The sequence below is a fragment of the Citrus sinensis genome, chromosome 1 (assembly GCF_022201045.2).
Source record: "Citrus sinensis cultivar Valencia sweet orange chromosome 1, DVS_A1.0, whole genome shotgun sequence".
Taxonomy (NCBI): domain Eukaryota; kingdom Viridiplantae; phylum Streptophyta; class Magnoliopsida; order Sapindales; family Rutaceae; genus Citrus; species Citrus sinensis.
The window spans coordinates 2,946,266-2,966,715 of NC_068556.1; the positions used below are offsets into that span (position 1 = coordinate 2,946,266).

At 34.9% G+C, this 20,450-nt stretch overlaps 3 protein-coding genes across 6 annotated transcripts; all 3 read left to right on the forward strand.

Annotated features, from left to right (window-relative positions):
- Positions 1-4,037: 4,037 nt before the first annotated feature.
- LOC102623161 (uncharacterized) lies at positions 4,038-7,084 on the forward strand. The gene is made up of 6 exons (XM_006476030.4): positions 4,038-4,332; positions 4,520-4,647; positions 4,760-4,863; positions 4,983-5,070; positions 5,267-5,328; positions 6,623-7,084. Exons 1-6 carry the CDS (start codon positions 4,220-4,222, stop codon positions 6,773-6,775), a joined length of 648 nt encoding a protein of 215 aa, XP_006476093.1. The 5' UTR covers positions 4,038-4,219; the 3' UTR covers positions 6,776-7,084.
- A 1,224-nt stretch (positions 7,085-8,308) lies between these two features.
- Positions 8,309-11,775, forward strand: LOC102622153 (la protein 1). Its single transcript, XM_006476026.4, has 10 exons — positions 8,309-8,504; positions 8,615-8,693; positions 8,825-8,974; positions 9,220-9,362; positions 9,571-9,719; positions 9,984-10,085; positions 10,169-10,544; positions 10,880-11,027; positions 11,138-11,216; positions 11,374-11,775. The coding sequence occupies exons 1-10, from the start codon at positions 8,460-8,462 to the stop codon at positions 11,462-11,464; spliced, it is 1,362 nt and encodes a 453-aa protein (XP_006476089.1). The 5' UTR covers positions 8,309-8,459; the 3' UTR covers positions 11,465-11,775.
- A 1,906-nt stretch (positions 11,776-13,681) lies between these two features.
- Positions 13,682-20,278, forward strand: LOC102622459 (transcription factor MYB3R-1). 4 transcript variants are annotated; one of them, XM_052441943.1, is made up of 12 exons: positions 13,682-13,907; positions 14,559-14,773; positions 15,310-15,364; positions 15,633-15,690; positions 15,879-15,973; positions 16,105-16,208; positions 16,313-16,441; positions 16,653-18,471; positions 18,763-19,091; positions 19,199-19,313; positions 19,387-19,620; positions 19,950-20,278. In XM_052441943.1, exons 2-12 carry the CDS (start codon positions 14,697-14,699, stop codon positions 20,007-20,009), a joined length of 3,075 nt encoding a protein of 1,024 aa, XP_052297903.1. In that variant the 5' UTR covers positions 13,682-13,907; positions 14,559-14,696; the 3' UTR covers positions 20,010-20,278. The 4 variants fall into 4 exon arrangements, with proteins under 4 accessions (XP_052297903.1, XP_052297911.1, XP_015385051.2 ...); XM_052441951.1 differs by having other exon boundaries at positions 19,945-20,093; XM_015529565.3 differs by having other exon boundaries at positions 13,683-13,974; positions 19,990-20,278.
- The last annotated feature ends 172 nt before the right edge of the window (positions 20,279-20,450 follow it).

A 20,450-nucleotide genomic window follows, 5' to 3' on the forward strand; every position in this document is an offset into this window, starting at 1 on the left:
TTAAACTATTTTTGTTCATGTAACAGTTTTAATTCCTAAAACGGACCAGACCACAATATAATACGTTGATTTCATTCAGTAACGTCCACTTCTTCGAAAGAGCTTAAGCATTTTCATTGAATCCAATCATTGGTTACATTTAGGGCCCTACTAGTCCCATGTTTCTTTCTTGTTTCTTTCTGTAAGATGAAACTAAGACAGCAACTCTTGTGCTGCGAATTGTGTTGTACCCTGTGTTATAAATAATTAGAAGATACAAACTCTTCTCTGTATGCGAATTCTGCTTATTTTAGATAAAAATAAAATTATTACTATATTAATTTTAGTGAATTTCGGTGGATAATATAGTACAATAATAAATCTATGGAAATACACAAAGTCCATTAGCAAAAATAAAGATATTAGTGTCAATTCGAAAAACTAAAATGTTGATGAGTCTCGTTGTTGTCCATTGGGATCAATCTCTGGGATCCAATTATGTTACCCTTAATCCTACACAACCTCAACACATTAGATGACAAGAAGATTAATAACACTCAACTAAATCTGAGCAAGCCAAATCTTAGAGATTTAAAAGCCTTTTTTTCATAAATAATTTTGTTTGGAGTAATGATATTTGACTCCTTTAATTTTGTTTATTTAACTCTCATTTTTCAATTAATATTTATAATTTTTAAAATTGTCCTTATTAAAAAAATAAAGAACTAAAAAATAGAACTTTTCCCCTTCTCTCCCTAACTCTCAATAAATTAACTCCTCCTCTCTCACATTTCTCTCATTTTTCAAATTTAATTTATCATTTAAGTCAAATATTAACTTCTAAATCTCTAAGATTACGCTTGCACGGGTTAAGTGTCATTAATCTTCTGAGTATCTAAACATGTTCAGGTTGTGGGGTCAAGATAATGTAATTGGATCCCTAAGATTCACTACAATTGATGGCAAAGAGTTAATCGTGATTTTAGTTTTAAGAAGTAGACACTTATATTCATCACCTCCACTAAAATATGATGAATTATAACTTTAAATTTCTAAAATTCACCATCAGAATTAAATTATAAAAAATCTAAAATTAAAACTCATCATATATTGATGGAGGTGATGGATTGACGGTGAAAAAGATAAGTATTAGTGGTTGTAATCAACTTTGTTTTAATGAATATAAGTGGAAGGACGATAGTTACATCGAAGAGGTTTTGGGGAGAAGGAATAAAATAAGATAAAAGATATATTATTTTGATTTTAATAAAGATAAATCTAAAAAACAATAAAACAAAGGGAAAAGGACATTCAACCCCCCAACGTTTAGGAAAAGGGACAAAAAATCCCTCAACGTTTCAAAAATGACTTATAACCCCCTTTTCGTTAATAAACACCGTTTGTTTTAACAGTAAATTTATTTTTTATTTTTAATTACTATTATACCCTTATAATAAATATAAATTAATATATTGATTTGAGACATGTCACAATTAATATTTTTTAAAACTAAAAATTGAGATACAATTACATTTTTATCCAAATTATTTGCTATAAAGTATACCTTTCTAATGATCAAACCTTTCATATGTGATTATTACTAATAAAACAAAATTTGATTAAACCTTTTTTCTTTGAGGAATCAAAACCATATTATTATTGTTAGAAAGGTATAATTTATAGTAAATAATTTAGGCAAAAAAATAAGTGTATCTCAATTTTAAGCTTTTAAAAAATTATTAATTATGATATATCTCAAATTAATATATTAATTTTTTTATTATAAGGGTATAATGTTAATTAAAAATTAAAAATAAATTTACTATTAAAACAAACGGTGTTTGTTAACGGAAATGGGGTTATAAGTCCTTTTTAAAACGTTCAGGGGTTTTTTGTCCATTTTCCTAAACGTTGGGGGGTTGAATGTCCTTTTCCCTAAAACAAATTATAAAGTGAGAGCTAATAATAAATTAGAGGGTTCTAATACCATTACTCTTGCTTATCTTATTTTGATTGAATGGGATATGTGCATATTCTTGATACTTTTTTCAAAACATGTGGCTCGCGCTCATTTTAGCCTTTTTCTTTTTTAGTGAGATTGTCACTTGGTTATTAGAGTCAAGTGGTGAGTTCATTAATCCATTTACGTAGTTACCAACTTACAGTATATATGGTGTTTCACTTAATATTCAGCACTGCTTGTGAATCCATGCCCATCATCAGGTCGCACTGCTGAATCCGCGGAGTACAAGCCACTTCCTGGGAAACAAACCAGAAATCTTCAAAAGGCAATTCATTAATTATACAATGTAGTTGATCAACAAACAGCGTTTTATGGAAGATTTTAGTAATTTAGTAGTGGCCTTCAATAGCAGGTCACAATTTTAGAAAATATTCGTTGGAAGGAACTTGGATTCCTCAGTTTTATTCGGCTTGCGTATTTGGTTCCGCAGATCGCCAAGGTCTTCATTATTTCTTAAGACATTGATGTTAATGTTATAATCTACTACATGTTTCTTTTGCTCATTTAATTAGTATTTGAAATGTGCTGGCGACAGAACCATACAGCTACATTTTCCTCAGCGTACCAGGTATTGAACTCATTGCACGTCCCAGTTTCTGTTGGTGTGTTTCCATATGAGGCAATTGGTTTGTACGAGGGATTAAGAGTCATTGCATCAAAGGGCGAGGAAAGCAGGAACTGCTCACTGCAACAGTTAGCTCAGTGGTGTGCTTGTGGCATTGTGGCTGGCTTGCTTGGAATAGACGCGGATTCATTATGGGACCTTTATTCTTGGAGCTCAGTATCCAACCTCAGGCGATCTTTATTTGCTTCGTCGCGCCACTCGGGATAAAAGCTTTGGAATAACTTGTTGCAACAACCAATTCTTCGTTTTGCGGGCTGCAAGTGGCCAAGTGCCGCAGCCACCTTCGGCATGACCTTCTCACCATCTATGTCCGTTGTTGAATTCTATCTTCCGAATGGATTTCCTGTCCCTTACGGTAAGTGATTAGATACCTAATTAGAGAGATATATACGCGGTTCGGTGTGTCATTGGCCAAAACAACTTCTGGAAAGTGCTTCTTGCGAATTGGTTTTGCAGCTCTTTACTTCATTGCTGTAGCATTTATTGCTGCTTTTACAGGGACATACATTATGAACAATATGATTGATAAAACTGGAAGGAAGTCACTGATCACCTTTGACATACATTAGCTTCCAAAATATTTATCAGTGAATTATGTGGCTTTGATACATATATATCTATTTATCAGACGTGATTGAGAAAATTGAGCATAGTGATTACACGGGGTTTCAGAATATCTGCAAATATACTTCCATTCGCAGGTGGGGTTGGTTTATTAGACATGATTGAGAAAAATGGAGCATGGTGATTACATGCTGTTTCAGAATCTCTGCAAATATGCCACCTAATGTGTGTCTTCCATGGATTTATTTGATGAGTATTGGAAGTATTAAAACATTAAATTCCCTATAAGCAAATGTTGCGCGTACTTGTCGATATCCAGATTTTCTCTAGCATGCGTGATGCAATTTTCATTTGTGTACTCGGAACGCATGATATTGAACATATATAGACACTTCGGTCAAAAAGGTGCCTTTGCTTTCCTCATTGTTATTTTAGAGTCATTTTTCTTATTTTATTATAAAACTTATATCAATTATCAAAATGACTCGTATAAGAGAGAATCACCTATTAATTAGATGGTCGATAACTTTATTTTTCCAGATGGGTAAGTAGAGATTTAAGTTTCCGTGTGTGATGTGAAAAAAATTTCTTTCCAACTATTTAAGAGTAGATACGGACATAAAGTCAATTTTCTACCTAAATATTTAGGTTATTTCCTAACACAACTATATAAATAGTAGACCGTAAAATGGTATGCATAAATTATTTGTAATTGTAAGCGTTTAATTTGTAATTTGAATAGATAATTGGGATTAGTGAATTTTTGTCTTTTTTTTTTGGGAATGAGATTAGCGAAAACTATTATTAAAGAAAAAGCATAAAATTATATTTTGGAAGCCAAAAACAAATTAAACGGCGTTGTGAATAAGCTAACAGTCATGAGGGAAAAAGGATATCTCGTAACCAAACAACAAAACCTAAAAAACTGAAACCGCATTTATGATTACATAATTTTTCAGCGATCTGCAGTAAGAAAGAGGGAGAAGAAAAACGCAAGGAGTCTGTGGTCTCAAGAGCGACGACGAAAGATGGTGTTTTACTTCAAAGCCCGACCAGAGGCCGGCGATTACACAATTTTCATGGGTCTCGACAAGTACGAGAACGAGGAACTGATCAAATACGGCTTCCCCGAAGACATTTGGTACCTTTTTTAAAAATATATATATATATATATTTCCCCCTTTCTAGTCCAATTTAATTTTGTCGAGAATTCAATTGATAATTTTGTTAATAAATTGTTAGGTTTCATGTGGATAAAATGTCTTCTGCTCATGTGTATTTGAGATTACACGAGAATTCAATTGATAATTTTATTAATATATTGTTAGGTTTCATGTGGATAAAATGTCTTCTGCTCATGTGTATTTGAGATTACACAAAGGCCAAACTATTGATGATATTAGTGAAGGCGTATTGGAAGATTGTGCTCAGCTTGTCAAAGCTAATTCCATTCAAGGCAAAAATTCTATTTTACCCATGTACTCTGTTCCTGTTATCTTACTTTTGCCGTCATTAGTGAATTGGAGTTTCGTTACTTGTTTGTTTGCTGTTGGTTGATTGCGTGGCAGGCAATAAGGTGAATAACATTGATGTTGTTTATACACCTTGGGCCAATTTGAAGAAAACTGCTTCCATGGATGTTGGCCAAGTTGGTTTCCACAATCCGAAGATGGTGAGCTGCTTTATCTTGTGTTTTGTGCGTGTGTATATTTCTGTGACATTTTTAAGCTTTGAGATTTGGGTGCTTTGTTGGGCAAGAGTGTGTCTGTCTAATTTTGATGCTTTTCGCAGGTTCGGACAGTGAAAGTGGAGAAAAGAATAAATGAGATAGTTAATAGATTGAACAAAACAAAAGTGGAGAGGAAACCTGATTTGAAAGGTAAAATGCTGATCTCAGCTTCATTTGTTAGGTTTTTTGGATTTTGATTGCTTCTGTTTTCCTAGTTTACAAAGGAATTCTGATACAGCTTTTGGGTGTTTGTCTCTCAATTGTCCTTGTAATGTTCTTCTGTTTACTGGTTATAAGTTTTGTTTCTGTTTGCTCATTGTTATCTCTTTATGTTATGTTGCTGCAGCGGAAAGAGAGGCTGCAAATGCTGCAGAAAGAGCTGAGAGAAAGCTTCAGCTGAGAGATAAAGTGAGTTACTAATCTTTAAATAATTTGTCCCTTTACCCTTTGAGCCATCTGGGATATTAATGATATTGAGAGGAATTTCAATTATTAAGGCCTCAATATACACATATTACAGGTATCTAATTAGAGGGATTTGGTTTAGGAATTCATGAGGTACTGCAATTAAATTATTTTTCTTTTGATAATTGAGTTTAGCCACTACTGTTGGTGAAAACATGTCATTGGGAATTCCAATGATCCAATTGTTTTCTTAACCTACATAGCATCTAATTAATCAGCCATACGTTGTGCTGCATTTATATTGTCACTGATTAGCATGTTTGAAATTGATGTCAAGTTGAAGCTGACATCTGAGTTTGTAGATATGCAACTTAGTTTGGCTTTCATTATTTTTAATGTTTTGATAAGGATGAGATCACCTTCACTTATATCTCCTGTTTGACCCCAAAAAAAAAAATATATAAAATTATTTTCATTTGGCATCTTAATTGTTGTGCTCAGTTCCTTCTTCCTTGCTTGAAGTTCCCTCTGGGGATTAATTCCAAATTTCAACTGAGACTTCACGCATACCTTTTGATTTCATACATGTACTCTTGATGTTAAATTAATTCTTCATCCTAACCTCTGTTGCACCCTTGAGATTGTTTCTGATTGTGGTATCTATACATTCTGTTTAGACTCATCGACATTAGCCTTAGAGTCCCCACAACATGCTCCAACACCCGATCTTCCTTGAAATCCATGGCCAGAGCTGAAAATCAATGATATTTAGAAAATTTTGATGCTGTGAAGATTATAGATTCTAAACCAAAGGCGGAAAGAATCTAACAATTTGGGTAACATGTGCGAATGTTTATTCAGAAACTAAAAGTATAGAATAATCACATCCTCTATACTTTCCTAATTTGCCAAAATATGCACCAAAGTCACAAGTGCATGCCAGCTGCTGTTCCTTATATTTAATGAGCTCCAGTGCACACTTGAGTTTTGAATGATGTTTGTGTCTGGTCATTTCTGGACTCTGGAGATCTATTTACAGAATCATTGTTTGTGTACTTATCTCCCATGTTTATTCTCAGAAAATGATGAACTGCATTTCCTTTGTATGTGTATGTAGATTGCTTGTTGTTACGTAACAGGATAGTTCTTGGGTTACCGTCTCTTTGGCTTTTGTTGTTCAGTACATCAATTAGAGTTCTACGGAGGCTGAATCTGCATCCTTTGTCATGTAGAATATGTTTTTTTGTGATCGGATTTTGTATTTCAATGAAAGTCTGTTAATGCAATCTCTTTGCAGAAACGGCGGGAGGAAATGGAAAGGCTTGAGAAGGAGAGACAAGCTGAGGTAAGGAGCTACAAGGGACTGATGGTTGCCGAAAAGATGACATCTAACAAACAAATTGCATCAGAGAGCAAGTCCTTACAGGAACTGGAAGAGGACTTTATGTAAGCACATAACTATTACCCGTTGAGTTAAGAGCATCTAGATTTGCTGCCTTAGAAAAATGTGAGAGTTTGGCATTCAGTTTTTGTAAGTTATCATCCCTCTGTAGTAATAAATCACCTTAATCCTAATCTGTCACCCGAGGATTTAGTAACAAATATAAATATGCAACCTTGGGGAGGGAGATGGGGGAGTTTAGAGGGAAGATGAACTTCATTATATCGCCCATCCATATGCTGTACTTTGATAATGACGAAACATGATCTGAATCTGTATGTGTGATTGATGGATGATGAACCTGTGCTTTTGTCGTCAGATTTTAGTAGCAAATTGCCGTCAGATTTTAGTAGCAAATTGATCACATATTTATTGCAGTTATTTTATTTGTTGATGCGACCAGTTGTGGACATGAGCTGAATGGTAAATTTTGATTGAATATATTGTTTAATGGAAATCAGTGGAATATGGTTTGTAAGCATTGGGAACTTAGGAACTCAATAGTTTGTGTTTTCAGTCTGATGGATGAACTCGTCTTAAGAAATGCTGGTCGGTTATTGCAATAATCTGGCATCTCAATTTGACTTGTTTGGCTTTTTATTTGATTTTGGTTTACTAATTTCACACCTTAAAAGCGTATTCTTACGCTGAATGTCTATTAGAAAATGGATAAAATATAAATAAATTTATATTTCAAAGCAATTCTTTTTGTCCCCCAAATTTCTCTGCTTCTATCATGATGATACCTTTCGGAAAGGGGAATGATACGAGAAACCAAAATCTATAGAGCACTAGCACATCTCGTCTCGTGATGCCTACACACAAAAGCAAGTAATAAAAATATGGGACGCTTGGTACATTCGTACGTATATTAATTATCAAGGATTGTAAGTGATTGAGACATTGATTTTTAGAAGTATGCCATTCTAACTGAAGTTTTTAACATAAAATTTTGGTATAAATCTTGAGTAATTGGTTTTAAGAAATTAAATGGTTCATAAATAGTTATCATTAAGTGGTAATTTGATTTTCAACATCTATCGTTGGATCGTTTAAAGTCAATGACTTAAAATTTGAAGTTAAATTTTTAATAAAAAACTTAAGTTGAAATAATCTTATCCTATAAGTAATGTATCTAGTTCGCTACATCTAATTTGTGCATTTGTCCATTTTCTTCAAACTTTTAAAAAATAATACATGATGATTTAGAAATATTTGATCTACTTAAGTTTCTCTCTTTTTTTGATAATAGGATGACTCTATTTATTTTTAACAAATGATAATTTATCTATTAATTTTTTAAATAATAAATTAATAAACATTATAAATCGGAAATTCTCTAGTAATTAACTAGCAACACCACCATGAATTTTATTTGAATTTAGCCGATTGAACTTGAAATAAACTCTTCTAAAAAAATAAAACAAAAAAATCCTTTATTTAAAAAAAGGGAATAAAATAATAAAAGCCCAATTTTAACAAAACTGAGAGTGACGTGGCAGACGGTGGATACAAACGTGGGACTGGCACTTGGGCAAATTCAGTTTCAGAATCAGAATAGAGGGCAAAGCATTAAGGAAGACATAACATAAACTGTCTCACTCGAAAGCCGCCCAAAATATCTCACAACACAAAACCCTAAACAGTGAACGCTTGCCCTCTCTCACTCGTCTCTCTCGTCCGTACAACAAGGATGGCGTCCTTAGATGAAGAAACTGCCCAAGCTGTTCTGCGTCAGGTCCTTCTTCTCTTTCCTCCTCCTTTTTAACCTTCTTTTTTTTTTTGGTTGTTTCAAAGTAAAGTTCTTCAAATATATCGGCTCTTATTTTATTTTTATTGCTTTTGCAGGTTGAATTTTACTTCAGTGATAGCAATATTCCTACTGATGAATTTCTTAGGGGAAAGATCAGCGAGAGCTCTGATGCCAGTATCCTTATTACTTATTTTTTTATTCTTAGTTTTTTTTCTATGGAAATTTTAGCTGTTTTTATTTGATTTTAAATTGAATTTAGTTTTATTTTTTATTTTTTTGGTTGATCTTGACTGTGGATAATACAGTGGTTAGTTTGGCTCTGATTTGTTCGTTTAAGAGAATGAAAGAGCATTTACATTTGGGCAATGTGAAGTCTGAAGACATACCTGAAGATACTTTAGAGGCTGTTGCTGAAACTCTTCGAAAGTCTTCTTCCCTTAAACTTTCCGAAGATGGTCAGTTTTCTTTAACCTCTCCTTCTTAGGCAAATTACTGTATGTATATCGCAGCTGTCACTGAAATTGTGATTATGAAACTTTAAATGTTGTGTCGAATTGAAGATGATATATTACGATATCAATTAGTGATCAACTCTGCATTTGTTAGCATATTCTTCTTCTTTTTTTTTTTAAATTGAGTATAAATTATTTTTTTAATTTATTTATTTATTCATTTTTGTATATAATGTTTGGTGGGTTAGGGATGAAAGTGGGTCGTAGTGCTGAACTACCAACTGCAGAGGAGATGAAAGAGCAATTGGATGTAAGAACAATTGCTGCAACACCTCTAGAATATGATGTGAAGCGTGAAGATGTAGAGGCCTTCTTTTCTCAACATGTCAAGGTACTGGTCGTTTGAGATTTTCATTATTCAAAGTAAATTGGTTCGAATTATCTATTGTGTACATACTTCAAGGTACAATAATTAAAATCTATATATAAGCCTCCTAAGAGAAGAAGAAGATTTCTTTTAAGATATTGTGCAATTATATGTTTGTTAACCGATTTCGTTCAAGTTCTCTATATCTGTGTAGTGCTGTTAACTGTTTCAGGTTAATAGTGTGAGGTTGCCCCGTCATGTAGCAGACAAAAGGTTATTTTGTGGCACTGCTTTGATTGAGTTCTCAACCGAGGAAGATGCTGAGAAGGTTCTGAAGCAAGGCTTGTTTTATGCAGGTGTTGAGCTTCATCTGAAGCCAAAGTATGTTATGGCTCTGGTTTTAATTTATTTTCAGTTCATTTCACATTGAATTTTTAATTATAAATTAATATGGTTTGTTTTGGTGTAAGCATTTTATATATACATATAGATTTTTTGCATAAGTTAGTGTGGTTTTCAACACATACTGTGCTACAGTTAAGCTTAAATAACTGCCTGCATTATTTTTACTTGTTACTTTTAATATTTGTATGCAGAAACTTCTAGTTTTGGAGCCCCTGTTGATACATTTTCTTTTCTATTCAGGAAGGAATTTGAAGCAGAAAGAGCAAAAGAAACAGAGGAATTTGAGAAATCTCGTCCGGCCGTGGGTTCAAATCGCAAGAACAACTCAAATGCAGAAGCAGAGTAATTAATGCTTCTCTTTGAATTTTGTGAATTCCTTGTCCCGTGTGATTATGACATAGTTGTTCTTCTTTATATGATAACAGCTATCCAAAGGGCTTAATTGTTGCATTCACGCTGAAGAACAAGTCAGCTGAGGGTTCTGAAGAAAAAAATGGCTCTCTCAAGCCAGCCAATGACATTGAAAATGCTTGTAAACCAGATGGAGAGCCTGACTCCTCTGATAATGCTGCTGCTGTAGAAAGTGAGCAGAAGGCATCAGAAAATGACAGCAACGGTGAAGGAAAGGTTGAGGAGAAGAATGAATTGGACAGTGAAGATGGAGATAAGTCTTCTGATGGTTCCATTGAAAAGGGTGAAGAGAAGGAAGGGAAAACTTCCATTGATACATATAAAGACAATATGGATGTTGTAATGCGTGAGGATTTGAAGAGCGTCTTTCATAAATTTGGCACTGTTAAGGTACAATGTTGGTTCCCTGTTACTTTAATATTGTTCTCATTATATGCCTTTGTTACTTGCTAACTAGTATATATCGGCATAGATTTTCTCAAAAAATTCTGTTCCTTTCTATCAATTTTGACTGTAGAATGTGACGAGCCATTCCATCTCTAGAGGAGCTTCCTTTCTAGGCCCTCATGTGTGTGTCATTTATAAAAGTCTTTACTGCTAGATGTTACTGTGTAATATGGTCTGAATAGCAATATAGTTGTTACTAGCTATTTTGTTCTAGCTTTGGGGGCTATGTTGAGTTAATTATGACTTTTCTCATTATTATGTATATTTTTCCTTTAAAGTTCATCGACTTCAAAATTGGAGCTGAGTCGGGGTACATTAGGTTTGAAGAACCTGAAGGAGCTCAGAAAGCTCGTGCAGCTGCAGTCCTAGCCCAAGAAGGCGGCCTGTCTGTGAAGAATTTCATAGCTGTTTTAGAACCTGTTACTGGTATGCAACAACGTACATTTTTTCCATACAAAATTCTATTTCTTAGTGGTTTTGTATGAGTAGTATTCTGCATCTTGAGACATAGTATTTTTGCTTAATTTTGTTCTCAGGTGAGGCTGAAAAAGAGTACTGGAGCCTACTTCGTGGTAACCAAGAGAGACACCGTGACGTTAAGGGTAACCGAGGAAGGTCCGTACATCTATATAGTACTTGTTTTACTTTCTACTTTTATTTTGATGCGGTTACCTTTGATATTGCGGATTAATAATTTATTTACTTAACAGCCATTATTAATAGGAAACTGGTTCATTTTTCCACTGTTATTAATTTCAATCAACATATGCAGGGGAGGAAAAACATTTAGAGGCAGAAAACAAAGCCGCTTCAGAGAAAATGATTCAGCAAGAGGACGCCCAAATAAAGCCCGGAAAGTTTGAGCAGCATGAGAAACCCGGGATTAGTTCTGGGACTAGTTTTGTCCGACCCCATCTGATTTTTCTTTTGAGGATAAAATGCGCTTCTTACTGGATCTCTCGGTGTCTTGTCCGCTATTACGTTGAATTCGTGTTCTCGGATACGCAGTAAAATGTTTTTTTTTTTTGGTTTGCAGTTAGAATCGTTTGAATGCTCCGGCATTGTTATTTTTCGAAATTCATAATCACAATTGTTGTAAATTTAATGGTTCCCATTTCCCCTTGAACTGATGATCATCTCATCTTTTGCAAGAATCGAACGTGCTTAACAAACAGGTCTTTGATCTTTTGCTGATATTGATTATAAATTTTGAACGTCAAATCTTATTCTCGTGGGCTGACTCGCTATACGTTTACTAAAAAATATTTAGGAAAACGCTTTAAATCACATGTTTTGACCTTGGTGGGTGGTGGCTAAAAAGAAGATATGAAATTTGAATCCCGCTTAACTGTGTTTAAAAAGAAAAGAGAAAATAAAGAAAAATGAAGCCCACAGAGGAACGCGATCATCTGAAGAAAAGTCAACATAGCTAACGTAATGATTGTACAATTGTCGAATAGAGTCTGTACTTCGTATCTATCTCACCTGCTTTACCATACGAGATACCGAGGTGGCATGTACTTGTTTTTGGTCTTTTATGTTTGTTTTCGAAAGTTGCTTGGTGGGTTAAGATGATATTGTTAGTGTTAAAAATACAAAAAAAATAGTAGAAAAATGCCCTGATTCTTGAGCAATGAGCATCCATTTGCCTGGAGGTTTCTGTTCCTCAAGCCCACCCATTCCAGAGGAACTTTCATATGTTTTGCATTGGAGTCCGTTAACTTTCTTTTTATTCAAGACAGCTTCTTCTTCATGCAATACTTCACAGTATAGTATGTGTAATAATATTCCGTAGCCTTCTGCGATGAACGATCAGTACTGTTTGAATTGAAACAGCCTCCATGGCAGGTCAAAATAATGGAAATCCAGCAAGTTGATTCCTTAGCAACTGAAAAATAAGTAAAGATTGTTTAAATTTAAAAAGAAATTGATTGGTATGAAATTAAAAATATTCTACAATCCTTACTCTCATAGGCTGACTCGGCTTTCTTTCTAATCTTGTTTTATGAAACAAGTTAAGCTATTAAGCTTTAAGTGAATAAGCACATTATAAATGATCTAAAAGTTTTAGTGTTACCTATGTAGTAATTGATTTACTTGTGCATAATATTATCATTTGCATATCATAATATCCTTCAGCCATAAGTTTTCTAGGTGATGATTCATTCAAGTAGTAAAATCACTTGAATTAATACAAGAAGTTATTTCAAAAGATCCGATATTCAAACCTCACTTTCATCAAGGTTAGTGAGAGATTTTATTTATATTTGCATAAAATTAATATATATACTAATAATGGATTTCTAGTCATATTAAAGTTAGTAGTAAATTAAAAGATAAAAAGAACATATATTTTAATACACTATAAGATAAAATATATTATATTAAAATCTGTATTTTTTATTTTTTATCTTATATGAGATTTTAACATGGTTAGAATCTCTAATTAGAAGAATTCTATATGTATATATAAGTTGGATTTGAGATTGAACTTCTAATTTTTCTCAATTTCCTTTTTGGCCAAACTTGTAGATAACTAGGTTCGAACTTTTGCCAAATGTTCATATAATTAATGCACATTCAATTATTTTGTATACTTTCAGATAATCTTATGTAATAAGTGTTTGCTGATACTGTAATTATTATTAATATTATCCCTATCCATAACAATAAATTAATGCCTAATCATAGGTAGTGCGTATCTTACTTAAAAAAAATACCAAAAATTATCGCATCCATGAATTAGCAAATCCTAGCTGCTAAGACAATTATAGTTATTATATCAACAATTAATTGTGTACTTATAAATGTAAAATAAAATAACACTCTCACCAAAAATTAAAGATTTTTAATTACTAATATGGGTTAAAAATTAATAGTTGGTGAACAAAAATGAAAAAGAAAGAAGAAAACAAAATAAAATGAATATGGCCGTTGTTGGACTTTGAAAATGAAAGAACTTTAAAACATTTAAAACGGACGGCCAAGATGTCCACGTTTGTAAATCTCGACCGTTAAGAAACCAAACATGTTCGAACTTTAACCATAGGGTTTGAAACTCAGTTGTCCGCCCCTTTATGTTTGAATAGCATTCTAGACCGTTTCATTTTCTCTCTCTATCTCTCTCTAAATTCCCCACAATTCTCTCACTAAAACTCTTCCTTATTTCAAAAAAAAAAAAATTAGTTGTATTTGCAGATCTTTAGTTCTTCGCTAATTCAAATTTCATTTTGGGATCTGCAAATGCGCACCGTTTCGTTCTCTCCACCGATTTCGTCTAAATTTCGAATCTTGAAGCTGAGTTCGGTGAGTTGCTTCGGGTTTTGTTTCCTTGAAATTCGAATTCGATTTCATTGATCTTGATTCTTGACCGGTAATTGGCTTTTTTGTTGTAAATTTATGATATCTAATGCTGTTTCATGCATTTTGCTGTTTCGTGAAATTTGAATTTTCTGAAGTTACTCGGTGGGTGATCTAGGGTTTAGTTGATGAAGTTGACAGTTTGTGTCTGATCATGATCATTGGTTTGAATTTATGAAGTTTGGTCGGCAATTTGAAGAATTTTCAATTCTTTGCCCTTCAGTACTGTTGTAAATCAGTTGAAATTTGAGCATTGATAATAATTTTATATCAATTAAAGATTACTTTCGAGTTTTTTTCTGAACTAACTATGGTAGATTAATGTGAAGCTTTCTACAGAAGGGTTTTGCTGGTCGTTAAGAGCTTAAGAATTTTTGGTGTAATAATTCATGAAATGATTGTCAATTTACATTTGGTGTTTAATTTTTGTGTCATAATTTTTATTCTAATAATTCAAACGGTTGCGTATTCGATTATATTTATCATGGAAAGTACCTTTTGTATCAGATCACTTTGGAATCTATGTTCCTTTCTTGGATATTCAACAAACTTATTATTTTCTAATTTTGATTGCATTTGTCCTTAATTATATGTCAGCTTGTGGTTTTGTCCTGCGGGAGGGGATTTCTAGCCTCATTTTAGGAAAATAGATAATGATTTGGAGACCAGATTCTGGAGAAAATTGTCATGGAATTGGAATCGGGGTATGCAGCTTTATTTGTTTGTCAATAAAGTATGGAAAGTGACCGGGTAATCTCTGCTCCTTCAGATGGACTTGGTGACGGTGGTCAGAGAATGCGATCTATGCATGGGTAATCTCTCAAAAGCATAAAACTCTTGTTGTTCACATGTCATCTTCTATGCTTTTGTCTTGTACATGTGCCACTGTTCCTTAGAGCATTTTCAACTGATGGATAAGGTCAGTTCTTTTAAGCTACGTGTGGTACTTGCTTTGCTCCTTAAGCTAAAAGATGGAATTATTGTTCACACATACAATTTGTACACTCTCTCCGTTTTTTTTTTTTGGGTGTGGGGATGTGGGTTATTTAGCTCATAAATGTTATGCTTAGATGGGAAATTAGTAATTTAGTGAATTGTAGCACTTTCAATCTTGAAGATTTTAATTAGTTTTGCTTCTTCAAAGCTAATCTTTAGTGGCTTTCAGTGGGGGGAAAAAAAAAGCCATTTTTTTGTGTACTCACTTCCTCCACCCCCTTATTAGTGAGAATAGTTTCTACTGTGAATAATGTTAAATCTTTCTGTACTCTTGACCTCTCTGCCCCTTCTAATTAGTAACAATAACTTTTACCATGATCGTGGTCATGACCATTTAATCAATTTTTTATAGGAGGACCAGTGGCCCTACAAGACGTTCCACAAAGGGACAGTGGACACCAGAAGAGGTGAATGTGTTTACTTTTAGCAGTTTATTTATTTGGTTTTCTGTGTCTATCATGTTTATTGATACCATCTTTACACCCCCTTCCCCCTCCCACAAAAAAAAATGATATTACCTTGAGTTTATCTTTGTTTTTAATAAGTTGCTTCTTTAAATGCCAAGATAAATTGCTATATTTATAAATAATTATAAATACAGTTATAAGTATAAGCTTGTATGTGTAGTTTTTTATTTTTCATTTTTTAACGAGATGGATGCTAATTCTGTTTTAGGATGAGATATTGCGGAAGGCAGTTCAGCGTTTCAAGGGAAAGAATTGGAAGAAAATTGGTAAGGAATGAGTTTATCTCATGTCTGCATATTATGAATTTATTAAAATATTTATCCAATGGTCTTTCCTGCAAATAATCCAAGTAGCTCAGCCAATTTACACTCAGCTCTTAGTTGTGCTGTCTTTTGGCTCTTTAATCGGTGTTGCATGTGATACACATTCTAATTGTAGTTTGACTTGTTTGCAGCGGAGTGTTTTAAAGACCGAACAGATGTACAATGCTTACATAGGTGGCAGAAGGTCTTGAACCCAGAACTGGTTAAAGGTCCATGGTCTAAAGAGGTACTTTCTATAGTTGTTTCTTATGACCGTGCCGTCCCTGCAGTGCTATAGTTTAGCCAATTTCTGAACTGGCTTAGACTATACCAGCATACATGTTGACATTGTCAGCTAATTGTCATATATGTAATCAGGAGGATGAGATAATAATTGAATTGGTGAACAAATATGGGCCAAAAAAGTGGTCCACCATTGCTCAGCATTTACCAGGCCGTATTGGTAAGCAATGCAGGGAAAGGTATGATTATAGTGTTGTTTATGACGATTGGGTCCCTTTTTATCTGTTCACCTTGATTTGATCTCGTTCCCCGTCTTGTATTTAGTAAATTTAAATTATTGTAGGTGGCATAATCATCTTAACCCTGCCATAAACAAAGAGGCATGGACTCAGGAAGAGGAGCTGGCTTTAATTCGTGCACATCAGATTTATGGGAACAGATGGGCGGAGCTAACAAAATTCTTGCCAGGAAGGTAAGTCTATTTCTTATTGCAAGAAGAGAGTCAACTTCCAAGATGTCCTTGACTTTATCTAGATCTTGCTGTTTTCTCCCTCTCTGCCCTTGCATCACAATTGGTGTTTGTTTGGTTTAAGGTTCTGTTATTAGAAGAGTGAACGACTTTTATTTGGAACTTGCTGAAACAAAAATGGCATCCGATATATTTGTTCTTGTTTGATCAACAGGACAGACAATGCAATAAAAAATCACTGGAACAGCTCTGTGAAAAAGAAGTTGGACTCTTACTTGGCTTCAGGACTATTGGAGCAGTTCCAGGGCCTGCCTCTTGTTGGACATCAAAATCAACCTTTGCCATCATCTTCACAAAGGATGCAAAGTAGTGGAGATGAAAGTTGTCCTAAAGGTGGAACAGAAGGAGAAGAAGTATCAGAATGCAGTCAAGAGTCAGCAGGTGTTGCACACACTCATTCTGCTGGTAATGTGGTGCTACAAACGAGAGACCAGTTCATTTTTAGTGAAGAGTCGTGTCCAGGGAAGGATCGAAGCTCCAGTCCAGCATCTTGTACAGAACAATATTACACCTCACTTGAAGATGTCACTTTTTCCATTCCAGAAATACCTTGTGAAGCTGGCTGCTCTTCTAAGTTCCCTGAACAAAGTTTTGTCAATAATGCTGGGTCTTTTGCACGCACACCTTACCAGTTTAATTTACAGGATGTATCAAACTTTTCGGCACTCGAATTGGGACATCAATCAGCGGGGTTGCCAGCTCATTGTATAAGTTCTCATGAAGGCCATGAAGTTGCTAATGTTCCATTCCAAAGCTCTATGGGACTTAGCGTTCCTAGTTCTGCTGGAAATCTAGCAGCTGGTTCAGCTAAACCAGAGAACATGTTGATATCAGATGATGAATGTTGCCGGGTCTTATTTGCAGAGGCAATGAAAGATGGATGTTTTTCCTTGGAAAATCTTCCACAAGGATTGAATATTGTTGACTCACTACTCTGCCGATCTTTGGATGTGCCAATATCTGAAAGTGACAGAACTTCATCCTCACAAGCTTTTTGTCCTTTAAGGCCAGAATTATTAGGAACTTCATGCAGTCAATCTTTTTTGTCTGGTCCAATGCTACTTTTGCCTGATGACAGTGGTTTCCTATATGGTCGAGAACCCAGTCAGTTAAATTGTCATTCTTATGGAACTCAAGAACAAGAACTTAATACAAATGGACAAGCTGGCTTTATCTGTACCAATGAATCTACCAATTCCCCTTGTGATGATGGTACTGATAATAGTGGCCTGCAAGAGTCATCATATCTTCCAAAGGATTCTTTGAAACTAGTTCCTATAAATACTTTTGGTTCAGGAGCAGATGCCATGATAAGTTGTCCTTCTGTAGAGGTTAAGCAAGAAGCACAAACAGAACAGCAGGATTCAGGAGCTCTTTGTTATGAACCTCCTCGTTTTCCTAGTTTGGACATTCCATTTTTCAGCTGTGATCTTATACAATCTGGTAATGATATGCTGCAAGAGTATAGTCCACTCGGTATCCGCCAGTTAATGTCATCAATGAACTGCATAACTCCATTTAGGTTATGGGATTCACCTTCTCGGGATGGTAGTCCAGAGGCTGTGCTGAAAAGTGCTGCCAAAACTTTTACAGGCACACCATCCATTTTGAAGAAACGAAACCGTGACTTACTTTCACCCCTGTCAGATAGAAGGAATGACAAAAAGCTTGAAACCGACTTGACATCCTGTTTGGCCCGTGATTTTTCTCGTCTAGATGTTATGTTTGATGATGGCGCGGCTAACAAAGCATCTTTGCTGTCCCCATCATCTAATCAGAAGAGAAATTCTGGATCCTTCATTGAAGACAAAGAAAATCTCAGTGGTGGTCAAGAGAAGGATAAAGATATCATTGTAAAAGACAAAACTTCTGAGAAAGATTTTGATGGTAGCAATTCCCAGGAAAACATGAAGCCAAAGACTGTTGATACTGATTCTAAGACCAAGATTGATGCTGATGCCGCTTCTGAAACCGTGAGTTATCTCATTGCCCTTTTTGGTGTTTGTCTGTACAAGTTATAAAGAAATGCTTTAAATTGTTGTCTTTTTGGACTATTATTGTAGCATATGGGAGAAAAGGTATTCAAGCTATAGGATTTTGACCTGTGTTCTCTACCTTGTTTTTTTTTTTTCTCCCTTAAAAAAAATGGAAAATTGTATTCAATATGTTGAAATTCTAGAGTTGGTGGTTTCACTGCTTTATGTAGTATTCAGAATTTTGCATCTATAGAACATTTTTAATTTTGTTTGTTCTACTATTCGCAGGTGAAAAAGCCTGCTAGCATCCTTGTTGAACATAATATGAATGATCTGCTATTTTCTCCTGATCAAGTTGGTTCCAAAGCAAATAGAGCACTGGGGTCACTTGCTCGAACTCCAAGAACTCAGTACTGTAAAGGCTTTGGGGTGACAGCAAATCAAGGTTTTTCCTCCGAACAATCACCTAGGAATACAAGCTCTCCGGCAGTGTGCAAAAGGAGTAATGAAAGTAGTGCCGGTGCAGTTGCTTCAGTACAAGCCATTCCATCGTTGGCGCTGACGGGAGAGACAACTACTACTGCTGGGAATGATGCTGGCACTGAAAACTATAACATGTGAGTTTTTGCTTTCCCCGTTATGATTTGCTGCTCCCTCTCCAGAAATTTATTCCCTGCTTATGTTTGTTTCCCGAAGTTGCTTGGCTGATAGTGATCTTTACCAGATTTGGTGAAACTCCATTCAAAAGAAGTATAGAATCACCTTCAGCATGGAAGTCCCCTTGGTTTATTAACTCTTTTGTGCCAGGTCCAAGGGTTGATACTGAAATATCAATTGAGGTACGGCTCTTGCTGGAGTGCTTCTTTTCCATATTTCATGAGATGTTTCTTAGTATTTGGTTTTTCTTGTCAGGATATTGGTTATTTTATGAGCCCAGGCGATCGAAGTTATGATGCCCTTGGATTAATGAAACAGTTGAGTGAGCACACTGCTGCTGCATATGCAGATGCACTAGAGGTCTTGGGAGGTGAATCCTCTGAAACACTAGTGAATGAAAGGAACTCCAAAAGTCCAAGCATGGACCAAGGGATCGAACATCTGCCAGAGAATGAAAATGAGAGTTCCCATTTGGACTCAAATGTTATGGTATGACTAGTTCTACATAACTAAGGAGACAATTCTATGCAATCTATCACTAGTCCTTTAAAGACTTTTGCACTATGGCTTGATGTCATCAAAATATGATCGCCAAAGACCCTTAACTGTCCAGATAATTCCATTCCAATGGATTCGCTGATAGAATGAAGAAGCTAAAGCTGAGGGTTGAAACATAAATGTGCTAAACCTTTTTAATAACCACACTTTTCTTTTCCTTCAAGCATTTCAAGTCTTCTATATATTACAATAGCATTGCAAACCTTACTGTGCTAAGTTTTTCTTTTCCTATGCATCTTTCTTTCTTTTTGCAAGTAAAGTGGAACATTGTGAATAAACAGAGAAAATGTGCTTTGACAGATGGAGCGGCGCACTCTTGACTTCAGTGAATGTGGGACACCTGCAAAGGGAACAGAAACTCGGAAGTCCTTGACTGGCGTAAACTTCTCAAGTCCCTCTTCCTATCTGTTGAAGGGTTGCAGATAGCTATTTCTAATGGCAAAAGCCTTCTGCTACCATAGCTTGTAGTTTATATATATGTTATATATGCCTTTTTTCGTTTTTGAATTTTTTTATTCCTATTCATTTTTATTGTTACAGTGGCCAAACTTCTGTTTGATTAATTGATAAACCTGATTGTTGTAGCGCATTATGCCTCCCTGATTATGTTTCCTTATAGTTGTAGAGCATTCATTAGGGCACAAGCTTATTCTTTGCTGCAGAAAGAAATGCATCTGGTTGAAAATGCAGGGGATTAAAATTTTGTATCCAATGGTTATTTTGCCAAGCCGTTTGGTCACACAATGGCTGAGGTTGGCAAG